Source organism: Phalacrocorax carbo, chromosome 15 (assembly GCF_963921805.1).
Source record: "Phalacrocorax carbo chromosome 15, bPhaCar2.1, whole genome shotgun sequence".
Taxonomy (NCBI): Eukaryota; Metazoa; Chordata; class Aves; order Suliformes; family Phalacrocoracidae; genus Phalacrocorax; species Phalacrocorax carbo.
This window is the reverse complement of record NC_087527.1, coordinates 8,973,649-8,997,911: the sequence shown is the minus strand read 5'-3', so window position 1 is coordinate 8,997,911 and position 24,263 is coordinate 8,973,649. Positions and strand designations below refer to the sequence as shown.

Sequence of the window (24,263 nt, the reverse complement as noted above, 5' to 3'; positions counted from 1 at the left end):
ATCACAAAGGTTTCTCAGCACGGGTGGTGTCTGGGCACAAGTCCAGGACCCAGGCAGGTTTGCTCTGCCACTGCTCTCCCGCCACTGCAGCCACACAAGGCTGCACCCGGTTTAGGACCACTGAGAAGGAGAGCTGAGCCACCACTGTGGGCTCACATTTGTGGGGTGAAAGATGCTGTGACCATGTGCTGAGGGCAACGTGTGTGCTAATTATTGCAATTGGTTGAGATGCAATTGCATTTCTGCTGGCTGGGACCCCAAACCTGGGTTTTCCAGGCAGAAGCAGGGCGCCTGCCTTGCAGGCTGAGGATATTGGCTGGTGGCCTCCATCCCAGTCATCCCCAAGCCCATGGACTCGTCCCAGCAAGGTCACCAGGTCTGGCGAGCCCCAAATTCACCCTGTCCCCACTGTGCTGTGGCTTCAGCAGCCAGGGCATTTACTTGCCTGGGCAAGCTGGTAAAGGAAGGGGAAAATAGAAATCAGGATCTGTGCCTTCCTCTGCTCCCCATGGGACCTGTAAGGGACTTTACTTTTATTTTTGTAAGTACTTTTGTGGCTAGAAATTCAGATCTCGGCTACCCCAGGGAGCTCCTGTGGTGCTTAGACGCTGGCTGGAGCGGAGATGATGCAGGATGTGAGTGAACGGGGAGCAATGCAGGGAGAGCCGTGGTGTTTAATCTTTAAAAAGACAGTTCCTCCACATGGCAGGTCTTAAGCAGGCATGACGGGCTGTGTTTTCTCTTTTTTTTTTTTTTTTTTTTTTTTGGTGCTCATTTAACTTTGACTAACTTGTGCTTTGGAAGCAGGAAGCCTTGGGTAGAGCCAGAGCCTTGTCCCTGCCTTTGGGCTGTGTTTGCTGCTCACCGTGGCAGCTGGGCCAGGGAACAGCCAGCTGAATTCCTGCTATTTCTCTCAAATGACTCCAATATTAAATATTTAAGAAAAAAAAAAAAAAAGAACACCAAAATTGTGAAATCTGAAAGTAAAAGCCAGTTGTTCTCTGTCGGGTCAGGGGTTGCAGTTGTTTGTCCCTGTGGGAGTGTGTGTCCCCATCCCAGGGCATGGGGAGGTCTGGCTCCAAACAGCATCACTCTGGGGCTCTTGCAGGGTGCTCCCAGCAGCTGGGCAGCACTGCTGAGTGCTGGCATGGTCCGGACCCCAGCTCATCCAAGCAGCACTGGGCACATCTGACCCCGCCGCAGGGAACAGCCTGGCTGGTGGGGAGGAAGCGTTGGGCTGGTGCTATTTCAGGCACTGCTGCCAAATTTGCTGCCAGCTTTGCTCCTCCTCATCCTCGGTGGCTGTTGCCCAGACCTGCCCTCAAGGCTTTGCAAGAGCCAAAAATAAAAGTGCAGCAAGGGGATGCCCTCCCAGGGGTGGCTGTGCTCCTGGTGTGGGGGGCTTTGGCTGTCGGGGCTGAGCACACCCCTCCACGGGCGCCGACCCATGCCCCCGCCACCCGGGCACCAAACCCCTGCACAATTTTTTTTCCCCTGTGCATGTTATGGCTGCAATGGATTTGGCCACCTTCACACCAGGTAAAATGCATGGTGACCTGGCACAGCCATAGGGGAGAGCCGAGCTGCGCTTTCTGCCTAGCTTTTTCCCCCAAAGGCTTTTGGGTGCAATGCAGGGAACAGAGCCATCGCTCCCCTGGCACTTGCACACGGGAGCAGCACCCTTGTCCGGCAGGATGAGCTCCTGGTCAGGCCCCTGCTGTATCCTGGCTGCCCTCAGGCCCTGGTGCTTGCAAACGCTGCTTTTTCCCTTATTCCTTTTTTTTTTTACTCTCCCTCTCCTTGGGAAGCAAGCCCAGTGCACAGCACATTCTTCCTCTCCCTGCAGCCCCTGACCAGCTTTGACCCATGGGCGGAAAGCATTTAAAACAAGACATTTAGCAAGTTCACCCATCACTCTGCAGCATTATTCCTTGCAGTTTGCAGGGAATCTCTGTCCTACTGAGATTTCCTGGTGAGTCCCAGGACCCTGTGGTCCCCAGGGGCCCCGAGCAGGGGGGTTTCTCAGCCAGGTCCATGGAAGGGGGGATGTTCCTAGCTGGATTTTGCGAGTCTCCGGAGTAAATTGCTTCCTGTACAAATATTCTCAGGGCGGGTCCTTCCTCTCTAATTACTTGGGCCAAGGCCAGATCCTGTCTGCTTCACAGCAAAATCAATCCGGCCCCTTTCCCAGTAACTGCAGTTGAATTCTGGGGGTGGTGGAAAGCCCCCCATGGTGCTGGTGGGTCCCACTCCCCAAACCCAGCAAGGGGCCAAACCACAGAGTAGTGGGAGCGGAATAGCTTGTTGGAGGTTTCCCTTAAAATTTTCCTTTAAAGTAACTAAATAATAACCAATAACTCCCTAGGAAAGGCTGCAGGGAGCCCCCTCCCCTCCATCCTCTGGCCCTGGGATGCTCACAGGATTTTGCCGCTGCCTTTAGACCATGTCGTGCATCTGTTACTGATTTGAAGATGCTGCTGATCATCATGGTGGATTAATGGTTTTAAATAAGCTGTTTTAATGGTTTTAAATAAGACTGTAAAAACAGTCTTTTGGCGCTTTCATCCTGGCTGGTCTCTGGACTGTTAGGCTTGGTCACCCTTGAGATGCCCCCAAAAGTGCCCTTCTCTTCTCCCTTTCTACCCTTTAAATAATATGATGTAAATGGAAATTCAGCCCAGCTTCCCAGCTTTACAGCATCAAGCCAAGCCCCCAAATACTGAGCACCTTGCAATGACCTTGGAAAGGCAGGATGCGTGGGGAAAGGGGGTCTGCCCATGTGCGCCTCACCGCAGCTTGGCTGTTGCTCCCCCACTCTGCTTTTGGCAGCTTTTATTTTATTTTACCCCCTACTTTTCCCCCCGGTGTGCTCCAACAGGGCCTCTCGGCCTAATCCCGTAACGTGCCTGGCATCAAAGGGATCACGGCGCTTTGAAGTGGCCTAATCCCATTTACTGCTTGGGTGGCTGCAGCCCGCGCTGGGCTGGGCTGGGCGAAGGGGTGAGTGTTGGCGAGCTGTGCCAGAGCCGCCAGCGGTCCCTGCGGCGCTGCCCGGTGTGGGCATCCCGTCCCTCAGGGATGTGCCGGTCTCGCAGGAGCTTCCGCTGGATGAGATGGGACTTCCCATGCTTGCAGCTGCTGCTGGGTTGGTTTTGGTACTACTCCTTCCTCCCTCGAGTGCTGGAAAAGTGAGGTTGCAAAGGAGGGATTTGGAGATGATTGGATCTGGAGCTCTCCCGGGAGCGGGTCACACTAGGCTGCAGGGCACTGGTGGGCTCAGGGCACCCAGTGCAAGGCAGGGGGCACCTAGACCCCCACCCTGGGGACATGCGGGAGGGTGCCAGTGTGCTGGGGAGAGGAGGGCAGTGAGGATGCTGTGCCACCGATGGGTGCGAGGGCGAGGTGATGATGCTCTGTGGCACGAGGCTGCTGGGGCCAGACCCAGCACCAGCAGGGCCATCCTGATTTGCAGAGTGCCTGGAGCAGGGGGATATCAGGATATCCATAATCTTGTACATATGGATGTATATATACATGTGCACAGGAAAACCAGTGAAATCCTGTATGGTCCTAGGCATGCAGCCCAGGTGGATTCTCTGATGGCTAGTATAAGGGCAATGCTTGCCAGTCCTTCCATGTAGGCACTAAGGGCTTTCTCCTCTACCACGACATATATTCTCATATAACGTGTAGGATCAGGTAGCTCTGAGGCCTGTCCCTCTTCATAAATTTAAACCAAAGCTGGCAAAACAGGTTTGCATGTTTTAGGGCAGCCCTGTGGGATTTTGAGGGTGCCCTGTTCATCAGCTGAGCCCCAAGTGCCTTTTATGTGGCCAAATCCTGAACCCCATGAAAACTGTGATTTGCAACGGAAATGTCCTGAGCCATTTCTGTTGACCAGATGTTTTTACAGGAAGAGGAAGGGAAATGGGATTTGCATTTGTGCTGGTTTCTTTATAGTGTTTTAATGAAATCCAGTGCATCCCGTAAATTGATGGCATGCCGAGACAAGCTGGGAAGACTCCTTCCGCTCAAAACCCGCAGTGCCTGTGTCACGGCTCGTACATCTTCAGCCATGGCCACAGGAGGAGCAGTATTTTTATCTCTGCTCAGCGTGAGAGTGCTTTGACTTCCTTTTTTTCTTTCTTTTTCCCCTTCCTTTCACCTGAAGCTGGTTTCTGAGAACTGCCACCTCCTGAGCAAGCAGGTCCTGTGCCCCTGGGCTCTGATTTTTGGTGCCTGGGGCTCTGCACAGCAGCCGGCCAAGCATGGGGTAGGAGACATACTGGCGTTGTGGTCCCCATCCTGATTCCTCCTGGAGCTGCTTTGTACCTCCATGAGCAATTGGGGCTGCTCAAACGTGGCCTTAAGTGACTCAGCTGAGGATATATGGAGAGGCAGTAGTGGAGGGGGAACTGCTGCTGGTTCCTGCCCTCAGAGTTGGAAAGGCCATATTTTGGGAAGCCTTGACCCCAGCAGCAGCTGCATTTGCATCCCTATCCCAGGCAGAGACTTGAGCAAAACCCCTCTTTTGCAGCACAGTGCTTTGCTTCAAATCCAGACCATGCCCTTGTTGCCACTGCAGCCCCATGAGCATGTCCATTCCTCTATTCCTGCACAAAATGAAGCAAAGTGGACTTTTCCTCCCAGGGCCATTGTGAGCGGGGCACCCACTGGCTGCGGGTAACGGGTGCGCTGCAAGAAGGGGTTTGCCCATGATGGGAAGCATCTCAATGTCCCATCATCACCCTGGCCCATGGAAAGGCACGTTTGTGTCAGCCTGGATCCTGTCTGGTGTCACCTGAGCTGAAGTGGGCTAGACCATGTGTGCTCATGCCCTCATCCCCATGGTTTGCCCAGGGGCAAGCCGGCTCATGCTGCTTTTTTCTTCCTTCTTTGTTGCAATAAAAAATGTTAAATGATCCCAGGCTGGTGGGGGTTGCTGCCTTGATCCTCCAGCCAAGAGGGGACCCTGTAGCATCATCCCTTAGTGGCTGGACAGCATGTGGCCAGAGAGTGGCACCCCTCTCCTGGCATCTCCTGGGGTTGCATCTTTCTCCCAGCATCCCTATGGACCACATCCCTCTCCTGGCTTCCCTCTCCTAGGATCCCCAGGGACTGCATCCCTTTCCTGGCATCCCCAGGGCAAAAGTGGAGAAACCTGCTGCGGGGTAAGAGCCAGAGGGGTTTGGGTGTACTGTAGTTCCCTTGGGAGAGGTGAAACTGCACCCAAAGGCACCTGGAGCTGCACTGAAACCCGCCCGCAGACTTTCACCGCCAAGCAGGGCGGGCGGTGCATCCCCTCATTGCTTCACTTTCAGCGCCGCACCGCTCGCTGTTCTTCGAAGGCGCACAGGGCTGGGCATCCTCTCGACTTTTTGAGATTTTGGTGGTGAATTTTTCTATATCTTCCCCCCACCCCCCTTTTTTTTTGGTATCACAGGGTGAGGGTGCGTGGAGGGAGGGCGATGAGACAAAAGGTTATTTGTCATTTATTAACCACAACTTTTTCCATCCTTGGTCATGCACGGAAAAAAACACTTTTAGCAGTGTAACCACAGCCCCGGCGTTAATTGCTGAAGAGCAGAGTTTCTTATTTTGGAAACTGTGTTGCTGGGATGGAGCTCGCCGGCGCTTGATTGGGTTGCTAGGGGAAGGGTGCAGGATGGAGCCCCAGCCAGCCGCTTCCCCGGGCGTTGGGGTTACTGGGGTTTGCAGGAGGGGGGCTCGGAGGCTTTTCCTTCTTTTTAACCCCGTCCTTTAAAATCCATCCTACTGTTGCTGGGCGGGGGGTGGTGGTGGGTGTGTGGAGCCGGGGTTTGCCCCATCACTGTGACGCCTCAGCCCATGGCAGCGATGCTTCGCTGCCTGCCAGCACATGGCTGCTCATGGTTGGGGCTGTCTCCCTCATACAGATGCTGCAGAGCTGCTTGGGCAGAAAAGCACCACATGCAAGCTGAGAAGTGAGCAAAAAATGGAGATACTAAATGAATCACAGGAAAAGGGACTGGGAAAGTGCTCAAGGACTGCACTGCTTCGCCCCCCACCCCCCGAGGCTCCCGCAGCTGCAGGTGTGAGGGGCTGCGGGGTGCTGGTGGGCGCAGGAGGGTGCTGCGTCCCACTCAGCCCTGGCAACCAGTGTGAGATGCCCGGTGGTGTTTTTTGGGTGGTTGTCTCTCTTTTCTTTTTTTCTCTCTTTTTTTTTTTTTTTTTTTATGGCCCAGGATGTGGTTGTTTCAAGGCTGAGTGCTGCTTCTTTCAAAGGTAAATATTTATGAGAGCCTGCACAGGCAGTGTGGGGTCTGGAAAGATTCATCCCGGCGGTGGGGGCTCGGCTGGGTTGGTCCCCACTCCCCCCCACCAGGCAGCCAGTCCCAGCTCCCATCAGTGCCCATGATAGTATCACGATGTTCAATGTTGTCTTGAGATTATGTTAAAAACAAAGCATTTGGGGCAAGATTGAGTTCCTTCAGCCAGGCATGGCACAGCACCGGGCAAGGAGCAGGTCCTGCTTTAGGACTAAAATACCCATCTGGGGCAATCAAATGCTCCTGCTTGGGCTCTTGAAACTCTTGCATCATCATGGACGATGCAAAACCCTGGGTTGATGCAAAATCCTGGGACATTCTGGGGACCGTGGGGGCCTTATGGGGTCAGTGCTGGACACCCCACATCCCCCAGCCCTCAGGGGCCAGGCTTTGGGGTGACTCAGTCCCCAGCTGCAGCTGGCTCCTGCTTGCATGCAGACACCTTGTTTACTTTCCACGCTTGTTATTTATTCCAGGAAATTATTAAAGCAGCCCACGCTGGAAGCTAGTTTGGCTTAAAATAAAAAAAAAAAAGGGGGCTGGCGAGCTCTGCCTGTTTACAGATCCTGTTTATAGCCTCCATCTTCCCGAACCCCTGCTGTTAATGTGAGCTGCCAGGCTCTCTGGTTTTGGGGTGATTTGCAGGGTTTGGGGAGTGAGCATTGACTCATTTGCATGGATCTGGCAGCCACTGAGGTTTATCAATGCACAAAAGGGGCAGTCAGCCCCGAGGCCAGGGTGGGGGTTTCTAGCCAGACCCCTCAAATCCATCCCCACGGGTATGGATTTACCCGGCAGCTCTTGGGTTGTGTTTCACAGTGCCTTGGGTTTAATTTAATAAGAAGTAGGGGCTCAGTAGGTCGGCGGGGGTCCAGGCTGTGTTTTCTTGCGTCACCATTCGCCAGTGCACAGCAGCCGCTCAGGATGGGAACAGAAGGTGCTTTGTGCCCTGGCTGCCCTCGAGCCAGCGCTTCAGGGCAGCACAACAGTGCCTCTTGTCACCGCTGAGCCCAGTTCCCTCAGGGATGGCTCTGTCCCCTGCCGTGAGCTTTGGGGATGCTCAGAGGTGGGGTGTCTTGGAGACGCTTTTGTCCCTCTGGTGTCAGTGGGTTGAGGTACTGGCCAGGGTTTTGGGTGGGCAGATAGGAGTTTTTGGGGAGTTGATGGCCACGGTCTGGAGGGGTGATGGCCGGGGTCTGGAAGGCTTGAGCTCACAGAGCAGCCTGCAGTGGGGATTACCTCTCATGTTTCTCTGCTTAACAGAGGTAGGAAACCTCCTATGCCCGGTGCCCCAAGTCCAGAACAGAGGGCTCCATGATGGTGCTCACTGCTGCTGTCAGTAGGTTTCAGAGTGAACAACCTCTGCATGCAGTTAGAGAGGCCAGAGTGTGCCACCCTAGGGTCCTCTCCCGTGAGCTTTGAGGGGGTGAGCTGAGCTGGGGGGGCCCTGCAGTGGACATGGGGTACAGGAGGCACGTGAAAGGCCGGGGGTGTGCAGGGAAATGGCCCCAGTCAGTGGGATCCCAGCCCCCAGCCCCAACACTGGCATGGGACTACACGGGGTGGACCTGTCCCCTTGGGATCAGCCATGGGGCAAATGCCCAAGGAAGAACATTGGGGCTAGCTGTGCTACCAACCCCCCAGAGTGCTGGGATTAGCTTCTGGAGGACAGATGCTGGGATCAGCTGTGCTACAAACCTGCGAGGCTGAGCACTGGGATTAGCCATGGTGCAAATTGCTGAGGTTGAATGCCAGGATTAGCTGTGGGGCAAACACACAGGGGCACGCACTGGGATTATCTATCATGCAGAGTCCTCGAGGATGAGTGTTGGACTTAACCATGGCGAAAAAGCCCAAGGACAAACACTGGGATTATCTGTGACATGAAGTCGCCGAGAACGAACACTGGGATTACCCATGGTGCAAACCCCCCAGGATAATTGCTGGTGCAGCAGACACCTTGCACCCTCCAGCGCGACCCTTGGTGCCCACCCCCTCCCCGCCCCACAGGACCCCCCGTTGCTACCCTGCTGCCCTGCACCAGGGCAGTGGGACGTGTTTCCCCTCCAGTTCACCCGGCACCCGCCGGGATCTCCGTGCTCCTGGGAAACTTCACAAAAACTCCCCAGGGCTGTGGGTGGGGGATGTGGTTTTACACTGGCATAACCCATCGCTTGCGCTGCTGCAGATCTCAGTGGTCTTGCCTGTCATCCATCTGTCTGTCCACTGGCAACCTGGCAGGGCTCAGCTCCTCTGAGGTTTGTCCCATGTATAAGGGGTACGTGGCGGGTTCTGTGATTTATGAGAAGCGACAAATCTCACCCATATCTGTGGGGGAACCTTGCACAAGGGCTCGCGGCGCTTCCCCGCCTCCCACTACGTGACTCAGAGTGGAAGCGAAAGACCCAGCGCAGGGAAATCCCCAGCGCGTGGAGGGGCTGGCAGCAGTGCCCGCCGCTCTCGAAGGATTTGCTTGCTGCTCCGCAGTCTTGGTCTGCTGGCCCGGCCACCATGGCTGTGCCGCTGCCGTCATTGCCGTGCCACTGCCATCATCACTGTGCCACTGCCATCATCGCTATGCCACCGCCGTCGTTGCTGAGCCACCACTGTCATCCCTGTGCCACTGTCACCTTTGCCAGCAGGGGACTGGACAGTGGCCGAATCTGCTGGGAAGGGTGGGTGACTCCAGCTTCCTCCCGTGCAAACCAGCATTGTGGGTAGTGGCAGCGTTTTGGGGACCTGGCAGAAATGGGCTGAGCCCAGGTGCGTCTGAGTACCAGTACCCTGCTGGTCCGTGGGCGGTGCCATTGCCAGCCAAACCTAGAGGCACCACCAGCTCTCCCGGGTGCGGGCAGCATGGCAGTGTGATTTTGCTCTCTTTCTTGGAAAGCTGGCTGCCTTCTTCAACCAAGTGGAAGAAGCACTCCCAGCATGTGCCGTGTCCCCTGTGCATCCATGCAGGTCGTGCTCCTTACAGCGGCAGCTCAGAGCATCACAGTGAGAGCTTTCCTGGCACATGTGGGTGGGCTGGGAGGAGTTTTGCTTCCAAAAAAAAAAAAAACAAATCCAAAAAAATCCTTGTTGTAGATGTGCAGGGGTACCCACCGTGCCAAGCCAGCCCTCCTGGGCAGTGGTTTCCTCACCACTGCTCACACGTGAAAGCCAGAATAGCAGGCGGAAAGGTGTGCTGCGAAGGCTGCTGGAGGGAGGATCACCGCGAAAGGAGCCGGCGGCGCTCGTCAGCACAGGCAGCCCGCTGGCACTGCGGCCGCCCGCACGCTGGCCTCACGTAAACACTGGTAGTAAGGTGCTGCGAAGGTGCTGCGGTGAGAGCTGTTACCGGGGGTTTGCAAGGCGGAAACACAGCAGCTCCGCTCCGTGCCTGCAACGCCCGAGTGCAGCTGTGACCTTGGCCTGACCTTCAGCTCGCACTCCCGGCGCGACCACAGCGCCAAGCTGGTGTCGGTCTCTTTCCTATGTTTGCCAGATGCTGGCAAACCCCACTTTCTCCCGGCGGCCCTGCCCTCCCCAGGTGCCCGGTGGCCGCGGATGCCGTGCCAGCACTCCCCATGGCATGCTGGTGCTCCCTGTGCTGCGCCAGTGCTTCCTGTGACACCCCACGGGGACCCCCCCGGGGGCTGGGCGTGTGGGGACATGGGACGGGGGTACAGTGGGGTGTCCGTTGTCCCCATCAGTGGCCCTGTCAGGGAGAAGGAGCTCGGGGGAGCTGGGCTGGATCCTGCGGCTGTCAGCCCTGTGAGCCAGAGATCATCTGTGTAGCACCCCAGGACAGCTGATTTTGCATGCCAGTTGTCAGGACCAGGGCTACTACAGTGACGGCATGGTGGGGGCTGTGTTCTGGGGGCTTGGGATTGCAGCTTTATGGGGCAGCATGTGCCCAGGTGATTTCTGGGAGGTGCTCCGCTTTGTGCTGGGGTTTCCTCCATGTGCACACGATCCTTTGGGGAGGGGTGGGGTGAAGCCTCTGGGGTGGGAGCTGATGCTGGTTGGGCTGGGGGCTGACCTGTGGCAACATCTCGCGCATCCCGTCCCATCCTGAGCATTCAGAGCACCCCAAGCCCAGCCAGCAGCAGGGTGTACCCAGCCCCACGGTGCTGTCGGGGCACGTCTCTTGCCAAGAAGTAGCCCGTGGGTGCCGGGAGAACACGCGGCATGTTGAGTGTGCAGTTTTGGTTACCAAGAAATCCCTTTCTCAGTACGAGCTGCCATCGAGCAGGGCATCTTGTGGTCAGGTGCGGCGGTTCAGGGGGTGGGGGCACCGTCCTTGCGGTAGGCACTTCTCCGAAGCCAGACTGGTTTTCAGGCACCGTATCTCTCTGCTGCATCATTTCCTTCTCCCTTCGTGCTCCCCATCTGCACTGTCCCCGGGGAGGGATGTGGGGGGCTTCGTTGAACTCCCTTTTCCCGGAATTACCCACTTCCTAGGAAAGCAAGAGGCCAACTCCAATGCTGCAGTGGGGATGCGTGCCGATAACGCCCGCTGTGCCGGCGAGCTCAGGGACGTGCCAGGCGTCACAACTCACGTGTGGTAAAGCAGCCAGGATGCTCAACCCCTTTGCTTTGTCCTGGCAGGACTTTGCACAGGACTCAGTTATCTTCCAAGGACAGCAGAAAAATAAAACGCCTTTAGGATAAAGCACTGGCGCCGCTGTGGCAGCTCGTGGCACCCCCCGGCCCCGCCGGCGACAGTGATTGCAACTGCAACTGCAATCACTGTAGCCGGCGGGGCCAGGGTGCCGCGAGCTGCCGCAGTAGCGCCAACCCTGTTGCACGATGCAGTTCAGCAAATGACTTCTAAGAACTTTCTTTTCAGCGCAGCTCAGTGTTGATAAGAGCTGATCCCTCTCATGCTGCATTTCCGGCCCCACGGTACACTAAGTCCTCTGTTGAGAGCGGCGGGGGGACCATGGAAAAAAAATAAAAGCAACTAAACATGGTTTGGTTGGGTGACCAGCACAGCGTGGAGCGTGCTGTGACCCCCAGCACCTAGTAGGGACCCTCCTGGGTTTGTGCAGCTGCTTAGGGACAGGGAGGGGGTGGCTTTGCCATGAGCATTGCAAGCTCAGAGCAAAATTCAGGCGCTTTGGTTGACAAAACGCTTGCAGCCTGGCATCGCACACAGGGACAGTGGCCGTGGATCCGAGGGGCGCACCAGGGCCAGCGCAGGGGGCAGCGACTCAGCCCATGGGATGCTGAAGCCACCGTGTGAATCACAGCCAGCCAAAATTTTGTCACGCTGCGCTGGCAGCAAGCCTGGCCCAGGGGGACAAATGTGCCTGGCACACACCGGCACTGGCTGGGCTTTGCCAGGTTGCACGGGGCAGCTCGCTTTCAGAGTTGTGCGCTTTGCTCCGGCCGCAGGGGCGAGCATGGAGGGGTTGGCTCCATCACCCAGCAGCAGTGGGGAGGGGTTGACTGTGGAGTATTTTGCACACAGAATGGTCCCCAGCACCCTGGCTGCAGCCCGGTCCTGGCGGTGGCCGGGCGGATGCCATGTGCCGCAGCCTCGCAGCGGTCAGTGGCTCGCTTGCCAGTGCACGGGGTGTGCTGGGCAGCAGAGGAACCGAAAGCTGCTGGGAGGGGTATTATTACCCTTTCTGGAAGTGTTTGCTCAGCGTTTTGTCATATGCCTGTGTCAGCGCCAAAACAGCCAGGCGGCCATGGGGATCTCTCAGCACGCCACCGCTGAGCGCACCACTGACACCCCCCCACCCCCCCCATAACCAGGGTACACCCTGCCTGCACCCCAGTTTCCTCTTCAGTGCACACAGTCTCCCCAGCACACACTGCCATGCTGGGAACCCCCTTCTCCCTCCTCTCCTCCACCCATCCCTCTGCTGCCAGGTCCCTGGGGGCCACCAAGATGTGTTCCCCACTCTGGGTGCTGCTTGGCCCACCCTGGGGTGCCCCGACAGCAGCCGGGCAGTGCTGTGCAGGGTATTTCCTTGCCACATGGGGTATTTCCTTGCTGGTGGGGTATTTCCCTGCAGAGCAGGGTATTTTCTTGCTGGCTGCCATGCCTTGGGTGGCTCCCAGCAGGCTCGACCCTTGTCCTGGCAGGGCAGTAGGACATGGGGTGGTGTTTTGGGGTCGGGGCTCAGCTTAGGGGTCAGGTGTTTGGTCATGGCTCAGCTTAGCTGCCGTGCTTCCCTCTGCAGGGCTCCAAGCCAAAACTGCATGCCACCTGCTCTGCCATCCAGGAGGTGCGAAGGTGCACACGCCTTGAGATGCCTGATAACCTCCACACCTTCGTCCTCAAGGTAGGGCCTGGCCAAGGGGTTCCACAGCCAGTTCTGAGGCCTTTCCACCCTCCGGGGCTCACATGGCTGCCAAAAGCTCCCATGCCAAATTTCGGTTCCCCTTCACAGCTAGGGAGGGGATGCACGGGGGGATGTGGCATTCGGGGTGGGGGATGCTGTGCCCTGGCTGGGGTCAGGGTCGGTCCCTGAGTGCAGATGGGTGGTGGGGGGGTGCACATCTCTCTCTCTGAAGCCCCCATGTCCCTCTCCAATGTCCCCCAGGTCACCAATGCCACCGATGTCGTGTTTGAGGCAGGGGATGAGCAGCAGCTCAGCTCCTGGACAGCTGAGATCCGGGAGTGTGCGCACAGGGGGTAAGCGCCCAGCGGGTGTCCCTGAGCCTGGGGACGGTGACAGGCACTCCGTGTCCCCCAGCACTGTGCCGGCCCCCCACTGCCAGCGCTCAGCCTGGCTTCTCCCATCCCTGGCAGGTCTGATGTGGGGGACCCCGAGCTCCTGGCATGCCGGCACCCTGACCCCACGTCCGCCAGCCCCACCACCAGCACCGACAGCCAAGGTGAGCAGCAGGGACACCCAGGGGACCCCAGGGACAGGACATTCCTTGCCAGGGGGGTCCCTGCATCCTGCCACGGCCAGCCAGGCTGATCGGGCATTCCCAAATGGCATGGCAGGGGGCCAGAGTCAGAGGGGAGGGGGACAAGGGCAATGGGTGGGGGGTCCCCAATTCCCTGGGGCACTCATCCCTGTGCCCTGGCAGGGGCAACACCGGGGGTCCCAGGGGAGGTGACGGGGCCGAAGACGGAGCAGTTCCTCTCCTCCTGCCCCTGGTTCCACGGGCCCATCTCCCGCGTGAAGGCAGCTCAGCTGGTGCAGCTGCGGGGGCTGGAGGGACATGGCGTCTTCCTGGTGCGGCAGAGCGAGACACGCCGCGGCGAGTACGTGCTCACCTTCAACTTCCAGGGCAGAGCAAAGGTATGGGTGGGAGAGGGGCTGGGGCAGGGCGGGGGGTGGAATATCACAGGAACCCCTCAGGCAGTGCCCCCGTGGTCCCTGTGCCATTGCATCCCACCCCAGGGAGATGCCCTCCTTGCCGGGTCCTTGCCCCAATGCTTGTAGCGGGACGGCGGCTCCATCCCTGCTCCTGGAGGGCAAAACTCTGCAGTGAGCAGGGCACCACAGGCTGAGGATGCAGCACACCATGCTAATGCTGTTTGTCCCCACCCCCACCCCAAATATCCCCATGTCCCCTCATCATGTCCTCCAGCAAGGGAGCCAGTGGAAGGGTAACAGGTCCATGCTCCTCCCCGCAGCACCTGCGGCTGGCGCTGACGGAGTGGGGCCAGTGCCGTGTCCAACACCTCCGCTTCTCCTCCATTGTGGAGATGCTGCACCACTTCCATCGCTACCCCATCCCGCTAGAGTGCGGGACAGCCTGTGACGTCCGTCTGTCCAGCTACGTTGTTGTCCTGCCCCAGTCACAAGGTACATGGTCATGGAGGGATGGGGATGTTCCCATGGGGTGCAGGGATGGGGGGTCCTGTCCTGGTGGGAGGGTCCCCGGGATCAATGTGGATGCCCTGGGGCTTGGCAGAACTGAGCCCTTTGGCTGCACGTGGAGGTGAGGAAGTGGAAGCATCCGGGCAGCGGCACAAAAGGTGACTCCCGAGCTCCTGGCTTCCTCTTTTGAGAAAGGAGAAGCTGCCCCAAACCACCGGCCACTCCCCTCTGAGGCTGGGGCGGGCGTGGGATGCACCCTGCACCCCAACCCCAATACCCGCTGTGGGGGCAACGGGGCAGGAGCATCCCACCCACCAGCTGTCTCTCCCCTCTGCAGCTCCCGGCTCTGGCAGCACGGTCCCTCTCCCCCTGCCTGTTCCCAGCTGGAGCCCCGAATTCAGCCTCACCTCCGCCAGCTCCTCCTGCCCCCGTGACCCTGACGAGATCCCCCCAGGTCCCCCGCTGGAGCAGATCTTCCACCTGGTGCCACCGCCAGCAGAGCTGGCGCAGAGCCTGCGCCCGAGCGGAGGGGCCATGGCCCCTGGCCCCCGGCACCGCGATTCGGACTATGAGGCGGAGGCACCAGGCCGGGGCCACATCCGTGCCATCGACAACCAGTACACGCCGCTCTGACGGACGCCGTGCCGGCACCAGGACGCACTTTCGGGTGGAGAAATCCTAGAGACCTTCTGGGTTTTCCATCAAGAGAAAGAATGTACCTAGTTTCTTCCTTCTGGTTAGGGATGATTATTATATTTTTGCAAGGAAGGGGGTAATTTTTCACTCCAGTATGGGTGTGCTCCCTGTCTTCGGCCTGTTAAAGGGCCTTTTATTTTTATTTTTGTTGTTATTATCAAAGCTTTCTCATTACTGTTTACACATGCTGCTCTTGCCTGCATCCTTGCATGCCGAGCATCGCGCCGTCGAGCTCAGTCTCCCTCCTGTCCCTGATATGACAGCACCCAGTGAAGGAACCGGGGTCTTGCATTACACCATATAATTGCAGAAAGGAAAAAAAAAAAGGAAAAAAAAAAAAAAAAGATTATAAATTCATAGACCAGTTGCTGCTCTGGGCTGTGCGCAGGTGAAGATGAGCCCTGTCTTCCTGCCCCAGCACGAGCTCCCACTGCTAAACCCACCAGTGAGGCCCGACCTGCCAGAGCTGAGCTCCCATGTCAGGTGAGGATGGCGATTGTGATCAGAGTTTGGGCTTTATTTTTAGATAAGGAAAAAACTGGCTCTTCTTGCTCCTTTTTTTTTAAATCTAGCACAGTTGCACTCACTCCCTGCACCAGCCAGAGGCATACTTATGCCATTAGCCTTGCTAATTAAGACGTGAACACTAACTGCTCCCTCATTAATAATGTCACTAGCTGAGAACTAACATGGAGACTGACAGCAAACCGCTCCTCCTGGTGATGAAGGTGTTTTATCCCAGCGATGGAAGTGTTTTATCCTGGTGATGGAGGCGCTTTTATCCCAGTGATGGAAACATTTTAGGCACAAATCTAAAGTGAGTTTTTTCCCCAAACATTTTTCTACGTCACCAGAGCAGGCAGCTGTCCACCCCACTCTCACTTGCCTTCCCCCCACCCAAACGCTGGGTAACCAGGAGTTTGGCAGTATTTAAAGCTATGCAATGGCCTCTCGCGGGCGAGGCGGTGCCATCGGCATACACCTCCCTGCCTGGAGGAAAAGCCGCTCCCAGTCAGCCCGAGCCCGCAGAGGGGCTGCAACCCCTGATGTGCCTCAGGTGGAGGAGCCCAGTGGGTCAGCATCTTGACAGCTGTGATTACACACACCGCAGGTACTTTAGCTCGTTCACCTGCGTGCATCTTGCCCTAGGAGCACTGGTTGCATGCACACCGAGCAAGATGTAACTCCCGTGGGAACAACTGTGCGTCCAGCAGATTCCCAGGGTTTGATGTCCCCATCCCAGGCAGCAAAGGCACGTGCACAAGGAGAGCAGTGCCAGAGCCAGGAATGCGGCCATGCCCCAACTTCTGCTGCTGTTTTCAGGTTCTGCAGTCACGGGTGCTGCTTTACCTGGGGCAGCCAGCACAGCCGCACCGAGAGAGGAACTACTTCTTAGAAGCTGCCGTTATTTTAAGAATAAGGAAGGGGCTGGAGCAGTTGCGACACACGGGAGGGGATGTTCGCAGCATTCAACTTCCAGATTTCTCAGCACAGACCACGCGGCGCTCCCTGGGATTTCGGATGCAAAACTTGTCTTGAAATTGCCTCACAGGAAAGCCTATTTTTTTTTTCCCTTGAGGAGGGAGCCCTCAGGAGCTTTAATATTTAGGAATGAATTTGAAAGCAAGCAAACAAAAAGCCTGGTGGGATAAAGTTAGCAAAAATCCAGCCTCTGGACTTTGCCGTTAAGCCAGTGCATGGTGAGCCCAGTTGGCAGTCCAAGCCCAAGAAGCCAAGCTCTGCTCAAGGTCAGGAGTTGAAAGGCAAGATCATGGTGCTGCTGTGCTGTGCTGGGCCAGAAAGGGCAGATGTAGAGCGGGCAGGGGCCAGGACCAGCCAGGGCCAAAATAGCCAGGGCCAAACATGGGCCAGGGACTGGCCGTGAAGGCAAATGAGGGCTGGGAGAAAGCGGATACCATTGACCTGAGAAACCACTTAGGATTTGCATTTTGTGCCTCTCCATCTCTTGTCCCAGCCCTCTCCTGGGTTGTCTTTGTACATTCAGAGCAGGAAAGGTCTTTTTCTTCCCCCTTCCTCTGTTTAAAATGACTTGAAAATGGACGCGTGGGGAGCAATCCTGTATTTCGGCAAGGATCAGCGTTTCTGTGCTCAGCACACACCGTCGCGCACTCCCTCTTGAAACCGGAGCATTAAGAGCAAATTGCACTCCGAGCGCTGCCAAACCCAGCGAGGCTGCTGGAGAAACAAAGGCAGCCCTGTCCTCAGCTGGAGCTTCTCAGCTGTATCTGCATCCCGTTGTCCTCCCTGGACCAGCACAAAGGCTGCACCGAACGGCAGGAGCATATAGCCAGGGCTGGTGGTTTGTGCTAGGCAAGTCAGCTCCCTTCCTTGCTAATAAATAACTCCCCGTGGTCTTGCATTTAGAGGGATGAAGAAGGGAAGGGGAAGAAGCATAGCACAAGTTGTTGGCTCTTTGCTTGCTTGGTGCATGGTTCCCAGAACATGCACATCTTGGAAAACACTTGCAAATGCTAAATCTTGCTAAGGTTCAAAGAGCTGATTTTAGTCCTGCTGAGCTCCAGGTAGCCACATTCAAAGGGGTCTCTCCCCAAAAGATGTGGTCTCACCCAAATCACCCTATGCTCAGAGCATCTGCAAGAAAGAACGAGCTGGGAAAAGGGATTGCTATTCACAGCCAGCTCAGCCCCTGCCAGATAAATCAGATGCTGCTGCTGCTGGGATGGGTTGTTTTGGCACGCCTGGACTTATTGTTCAAGCGCCAACAACTAAACATGCACATGCATGTGGTATTTTTAACCTGCAGTTTAATTGCAAGAGGTTTCTCTGTAGTTTAAATGGAAATTGCTGTGCTTGATTAGCAAAATATATGTTGAGTTCATTATCGCCCTGTCAGCCACTTCCCCTGTGCAAACAAACTCTGGTGGATGCAAACTCCTGTTCACCCCACTACTGAGCAGTGGGAAAGCCGCTCTGATTATTTAATAGAGTTATTTCCATCTCAGACCTCACCAACGAGGTAGCCAAGGGCTGTCGAGCCACGCAGCTCTACCATCTCTCACTTTAGTCCTCTGCTCTGCCACAGCTCAGCCCCGCTGTGGGCCTGACCCCAGCTGCACCGTGACCTGAGGGGTTTGGGGGGCTACTTGCCCAGCTCCTGGAGGGCTGGGTTTGAAATCCCATTTCTCCTAGAAAGCATCTGGCTTGTGATATAGGTCAGAGCGTGACATGCAGCCCTACCTCTGCTCATGCCAGCACACATTAATCCAGCCTGTAAGGTACTCCATTATAGCAGTGGGCAAAGAGCATTACGCCATTCTATTATATGGAATATAAGCAACCTGAATGAATTTTTATGTTCTTCTAAACTTGGGAGAAGAGCCTAGGACTTAGCAGGTTTAGTTTCCCAGCCCATGTGGACTTTCATCAGCCTTTATGAAGTAGCAGCACTGAGCTCTGGGAGGAGGGGAAGCCACGGGAAGAGCCCCCACATGGCTGCATGCTGCAGGTACAGCCGCCTCCTGGGCTCCCATGGAGAAAAAGGTGCGTTTCCTGAAGCTGAAGTAGTCAGATGCGACTGCCGAGGCTTGGCTTACGCCTTGGCCCTGGAGGTGGGCACGTGCAGCATGAGTTTGGACCCAGTCTAACAAAGCCACGACCCAACTGGCAGCGACTCTCAGTGCCTTTGCCCAGTGGCGACTCGCGCAGCCCCCCGAGGAGAGGGGCTGTTAGGGAGGGAAGCCCCAGTTCAGCCAGCTACTCAGGACAGTTGTTTAGGGCAATAGAGATGCAAAACAAGCAGTGCCTTCACTCTCTACGACAGCAGGGACCTGGCTTAGTGCAGAACCTAAGGCTTGGGTCCAGCCAGAACTTACCCCCTCATCTCCATCTGACATTTTGGAAGCCACTTGCTGTTTGCCAAGAGACCCTCGCTGGCTTTTGTGTGTCCTTACGGGTCACAGGTTCTGAAGTTCATGACATGAATCATTAATCTCTTCATTCATCCCTCCCTCCTGCATCCCAGCCCTGAAGAACGGCACCAGCAAACCAGAGCAGATTACCAAACACTGACACTCCCATGGCCTTGCCGATGGTTTTTGCATTGAAACTATTTTGGGGCAAAGCTCCTAGGAAGAGGTCCAGGTCCGGGACAAGGCCAAAACTTCTCATTAGCCTCCGGACCACAGAGCACTGCTGTCATCCAAACAATGCAGTTTTGCTCTAACAGGATATAAAGCCTTAAAATCTTGACTAACATGTTTGAGTATTCCAAATTTTAAATTTAAGCTTGTTCAGTGCGAACAGACCCAACCTTCACCAGCAACTACCAGAGGTGGGGGAGGTGACTGTGCATGCTCTAACTCAGCCTTTAGCAGGATGATTAAAGCCAACAGTTTGTTGGATGAAAAGCATATTGATCTGAAAATTCTACTTTTCACCTGCACAGAAGAGTTCTTGTATAGTAGGTTTTTCTATATATTGTTTCTGTATGTACTGTACACGTAACTTATTCTTGAATAATGCAATTTTACTATAATATAAAAAATCTGCTCTTAATAAACTGTTTTTAGAACTTGTTTCTCACTTGTAGTCTTTAGTCTGATTCTCTCTAGGTGCCTGGCTACTATTTTAACAGATACTAAATTAATGGCTGCTAAAAGACAGAAACCCTCCCTTCGAAATGAAAGGAAAGCTGACAGCCTATGGGACAAGCTGGTCCTTCTCAGAAGACTCATTCAGGGAGCCCTGCCCCAAGTCACCCTCACTGTCTGTGACCATCTCATGCCCCCTGCTGCCCACCTGGACACAAACTCATTACATCTTACTGCACTTCTGACCTGGAAAGATTAAGAGACGCTGCAGCAGTATTTGCATTCCCCTGTATGTTTTCCAACAAGCCACAGTGGAACGTAACTGCTGTCCCTGAAAGGTTGTACATACACAACAACCTACTTGTCCTGCTTCTGAAGCACGGCTGTAGTATAATCCAGTTTAACCAGCTTTTGGTTAGCCGTTGTAGGACGCCTGCACCACGCAGGACGGTTAGGAAGGTCACAGCACTTTTAAGCCATGATAACTAGTCTGCTACTGAAGGAGGTGGTAGTCACTGCTTTCTCCTGTCCTCTTCCCATCTTTTTACCAGTCATTTTGCTACGGAAAGCTTACCCCGATGTCTTCCTTTCCTCCTCCAGCAGCACGTCTTGTACAGTTTTACCACGTTAAGCCTCAAGGCCCGGTTCTGACACCTTCTGTGACACCAGCCGGAACGGTGTACAGCCGCGGCATTAGGGAACAGACCTGAACACAAACTGTTTAAAACCGGTACCGACCTTCTGACCTTGAAACTTTTGACTTATTTTTGCAATGGCCCTGCAAGTCAAACACGACTGATTTGGCTTCATGGCAGGGACACGCACACACACACAATACGGCAGCAGCACATGACAGAAACGCACAGCAAAGCTTACCTGATGCTAAATATAACATTCACTTCAGTTTGGATCAGAAGCTGGAGAACACATTAAAATAAGATACTGTTAAAACAAGACACAAACACTAAGTAGGTCAGTTTTTAAAACTTTTTTTATTTTTTAATTTTTTTTTAAGTTTTTATTTTATATTATCTACAAAGTAAAAGTTTTCTTAACTTAAAAGTTACATCACTGTCTCACGATAGTGATTATCTCATCAAACGTGATTTATAAATAATAATTCATCAGTTTGACGATTAGAATTTTTTGTTTTTTACTGAACCTGTTTCAAGTTTAGTTAGAAGTAAAAGGGATCTCCAAGTCTTGATTTTTAGTGATAATAGCAGCAAGAATCACTCTTGTTACTTCTTTTGCTAGCTGATGAGTTCATAACTTTGAAGGGTCATTAAAAAATAAATAACTTCCAGTTTTCAGCAAGCAGAGTTGGGGCACTTGCAGGACTCAGATACAGTGCATGGAATTATGGAATAGCCCACAAGTTCCTAAATGCCTCTACTCAGTCCGAATCTCTCCCACTGCATGATGAACTGTTAGCATTCCTAGTGGATGTTACAAGAAATCGATTTTTTTTTTTAAACAAAATAAAATGAAATTCTAGTTTTCTGTGCTTCCAGTTGGCAGAAGCAGTAGAAGGAGGGTATTTGGCCTACAAAAGGTATCCAGCCTTTCAGTTATTCCAGATGAGCCTTACAACTGCTGTTGGTGGTGGGCTTGTACTGTAAAAAAAAAGTTCAAATGTAAATAATAAATTGGCAAGCCACACAACAGTTTGCTAGTAAAGTGGTCACAGGACAACTACTGAACTGAACTTTTTTTTTTTTTCTTTCTTTTCTTTTTTTTTTTTCTTTTTAATGAACAAAACAAAACCCTGCATATAAAGATGTCCCTTGGATTTTTTTTCCCCTACCTAAACTCTCAGAAAGCAGCCTGTTCTGCTCACACATTCCCCAAGAAACAAAATCAGGTATCTAGTTCACTACAAAAGTTTAGAGGCTATTCGGCAACAAGTAACAATAAAGAAACCTTGGTAAGGTTAAATTTAAAGCGGAAAGAAGTCATACAGCACCTACTTTTCCCAAAAAGTAAAGCTGCAGAACGTTACTCTGAATTAAAGGTTAGAATTCAGTTGTCACTTTACTTCAGTCATTAGAAGTCTAACAGCCCTGCCCCCAAGCAACATTTTCACTCCTATCCTCAAGACCGATCACTTTAAATTTAATAAAGCCCCAGATCATTATAAACAGGCTACACAGACAGTCCATCCCCCACGGCAAAACCACGGCAAAACCTGGAAGAACACAGTCCCACAGTGCCAGTGTCTGCATAGTTATCCATTTCTCTACTTCAGCTAGAGAGAAGCAAATCCTTTACTACGTTAGCTAGATCTCGTACGCTTATCTAGGCTTGCATTTGGGCTGGCAAGTATGTATGCTAAATGCAGAAACAGTCTGCCTTCAGCAGCCTGCCGCTCTACAAGGACATCTTAAGGGTTTTTTTTGTTTGTTTTTCTTTTCCCCAAATCTGGTTCATAACAATTCTCCTCACTACTGTGACCTGGCTCAGTTAAGGTGCAGGTCTCCCGGGCACACACTCCTCACCTGAAGGGTGCGTCATATAGGGGAAATGTGTTGTTGTCGAGACTGGAATGGGCTGTAGTGCACTTTGAGCGATGGCGGCTTGGGGACCACCAGGTGGCTGTGTCGTCATTAGCATCATTGGAGCATGGGCAGTTGGGTGAGAAGGAACCATTCCTGACTGTACATGAGCCTGAAACAAAGAGCTCTTTAGTATAATGGTCACAAGGAGGCATCTCTCCTGGCCACATGACTATCAAATTTTCTCCAGCTGTACCAGTAAATCCAGAGATTTACTCCATTTTAACTAGATTAGCTATAGGGATTAAGTCAGAGATCTTAACACAAAAATAATAACTTTAAAAAAAAAGGCTCAAATCCTTACTGCTGGCTGAGTCACATTCTCAATTTTAGCCATTTGGACAGTGAGCACTGGGAAAAAACTGCCAGCATTAAACAGTGGGATATTTAAAAAAAAAACAAAAACCAAAAAAAACCAAACAAAAAAAAACCAACCACAAAAAAACAACCCTCAGCAACAAATCTTCAAAACATTACTGTCAGTAACTTAGATCAAAGCACTTCCTATGCAGGGAATGCACCGGGTACAGATACGAACTTCACATGCACTGGGAGCCTGGCATCCCTTCCTCAGCTGCTCATTACACAACTCCACATTCTTTCATGGCTCCCTGCCCTAGAAACCACACTCTCCAGTGACCTGTGCCCACATTATCGTTCATCTAAGCAGTCATTCTAAGATGAGTGATTTCATCCCTTTATTCTGTTAGGTCAGCTTTGTTCTGTTTCCAGAAGCTCATCACAGTTAAAGTCCTTGTGTAATCTAAGCAATCATAGTTAAGTCTCAGCGGAAAAAGGAGATTAATCTTTATGATGGCTGATCACCTTCTGGCAAACAAGTTCAGTAACTTGTCAGTTGGCTTCTTTAGTTCAGAGCAGTTCATGACTCTAGAGGTCATCAATTTTTTGGTTCAAAAATCTAGTAAACACTAATTTCTTAAAAGCACAAAACACTAAGGACCTCTTAGAGCTCTCGGTGAGTTCCTCTTGGGGTGGGGGAGGGAGGGAAGCATTTGTATCTAAGGTTTGCTTTGTCCTTCTACCATAACCCATTAACAGAGCACTATGGTGCAATAATTGCATCCTCATGAGTTTCGCATGCCAGTAAAGACAGATAGCAGGTAGTGGCTACAATTTTATTTCTTAAAGACAAAAGAGTTACTCGACTGATCACAGACATTCCCCAAACTCTTTATCAGACTTGTACTGTATTCGTAGCACTCAAGAAGCCTTTAAAGGCAGGAACTGCAATTCAGATCTCACTCTTGCTCTAAAAAAGGCTTAGAAGATAAGGCTGTGAAACAGAAATACCTTTCAGGATCAGCACCACTTTTACTTTGACAAACATGCTATAATAGCAGCCATCATTATAAAGCAGCTATTCATATAGCAGCTGTATTTAATACATGTTTAATACATTTAATATGTGTTGGATAGAAATTTTCTGCTGTGGCCCAAATGCTTTGCAGATTGGCAGCTGACAGCACTCCATAATGAATTTTAAAGTACTGTTTCTCAAGTGAGATATTTAACAGCTCAAGATTTATCTGATTACCTAAAGGGAAATTCAGCTGATCCCCTGTGTTAGCCTAACTGAAATTCCTACTACGTGATATTTCAGAATTGTGTTCAGAAGTTGGAAATGAGGCTGCTAAGAAACTATTAAATCCAGTGATTAGTTTCCCCACAATGGAATAATTACATGCATTTAAGATTTCTTACAGAACCTTAGTTATTCCTTCATTAAGAGATTTTTGAAGGGACTACTTCATTTTGAAAAGTCATTTAGTTTGATATAAACATCACGGATTTTAGACTGCAGTTTTCATCCTAAAAAAATTACAGCAGAAGAGACTGCGTAAGTCAAAAATGAAGGGTAAGGCAGGCTTTGCCTGTGATTGCTAAAAAATCCTGACTGAGCAGTCAGTTCTGACTAAAAATCACATCCGATTTGCTTTAGCAAGGTTTGCTTATTAAGTGCTTGGCACACAGAAAGGAAGGCAATGGCCACAACCCACAGCGCAGGCATGGGCCTGGCCATGACGTGTACAGCACAATTCATGTACAGTTTTACCTTTAAGCTGACCTTGAAACAAACATGTTTCATGTTTCAAGGCACAGCACTGAACATGCCGCTAACCCAGGAGCTTGCAGCAAGACCCTTCCAAAGGGTTGCAGGCAAGGCATCTTGAGAAGCTCTACAGCCTAGGCATTCACACCAGTGCCATCACACCAGAGCGGAGCAAGTAACTTGTTTCTGGCAGAAACCAGAGCCTGGGAGGACAGGGCAAGATGCCACAGCAGAAGTCAAGTTTGGACATCCTCTCCTTATCCTCCCACAGTAGAAAAGCAGAG

General features: G+C 53.0%; 2 protein-coding genes across 19 annotated transcripts in view; one reads left to right on the top strand and one right to left on the bottom strand.

Moving 5' to 3' along the window:
• The window catches only part of SH2B3 (SH2B adaptor protein 3), a 29,251-nt gene extending 9,913 nt beyond the window's left edge, over positions 1-19,338 (top strand). For all 7 annotated transcript variants that reach the window (XM_064466053.1, XM_064466051.1, XM_064466052.1 and 4 more), the window contains exons 3-8: positions 12,488-12,589; positions 12,851-12,942; positions 13,060-13,145; positions 13,347-13,561; positions 13,900-14,071; positions 14,424-19,338. In XM_064466053.1, coding sequence (XP_064322123.1) covers positions 12,488-12,589; positions 12,851-12,942; positions 13,060-13,145; positions 13,347-13,561; positions 13,900-14,071; positions 14,424-14,719 — 963 coding nt within the window. In that variant the 3' untranslated portion in view covers positions 14,720-19,338. The remainder of the gene's footprint in view (positions 1-12,487; positions 12,590-12,850; positions 12,943-13,059; positions 13,146-13,346; positions 13,562-13,899; positions 14,072-14,423) is intronic.
• A 988-nt stretch (positions 19,339-20,326) lies between these two features.
• Positions 20,327-24,263, bottom strand: part of ATXN2 (ataxin 2) — a 53,010-nt gene continuing 49,073 nt past the window's right edge. For 8 of the 12 annotated variants that reach the window (XM_064466041.1, XM_064466037.1, XM_064466039.1 and 5 more), the window contains one exon: positions 20,327-22,020. In XM_064466041.1, the coding sequence (XP_064322111.1) occupies positions 21,817-22,020 (204 nt within the window). In that variant the 3' untranslated portion in view covers positions 20,327-21,816. The remainder of the gene's footprint in view (positions 22,021-24,263) is intronic. The other 4 variants (XM_064466038.1, XM_064466040.1, XM_064466043.1 and 1 more) reach the window with 2 other exon arrangements.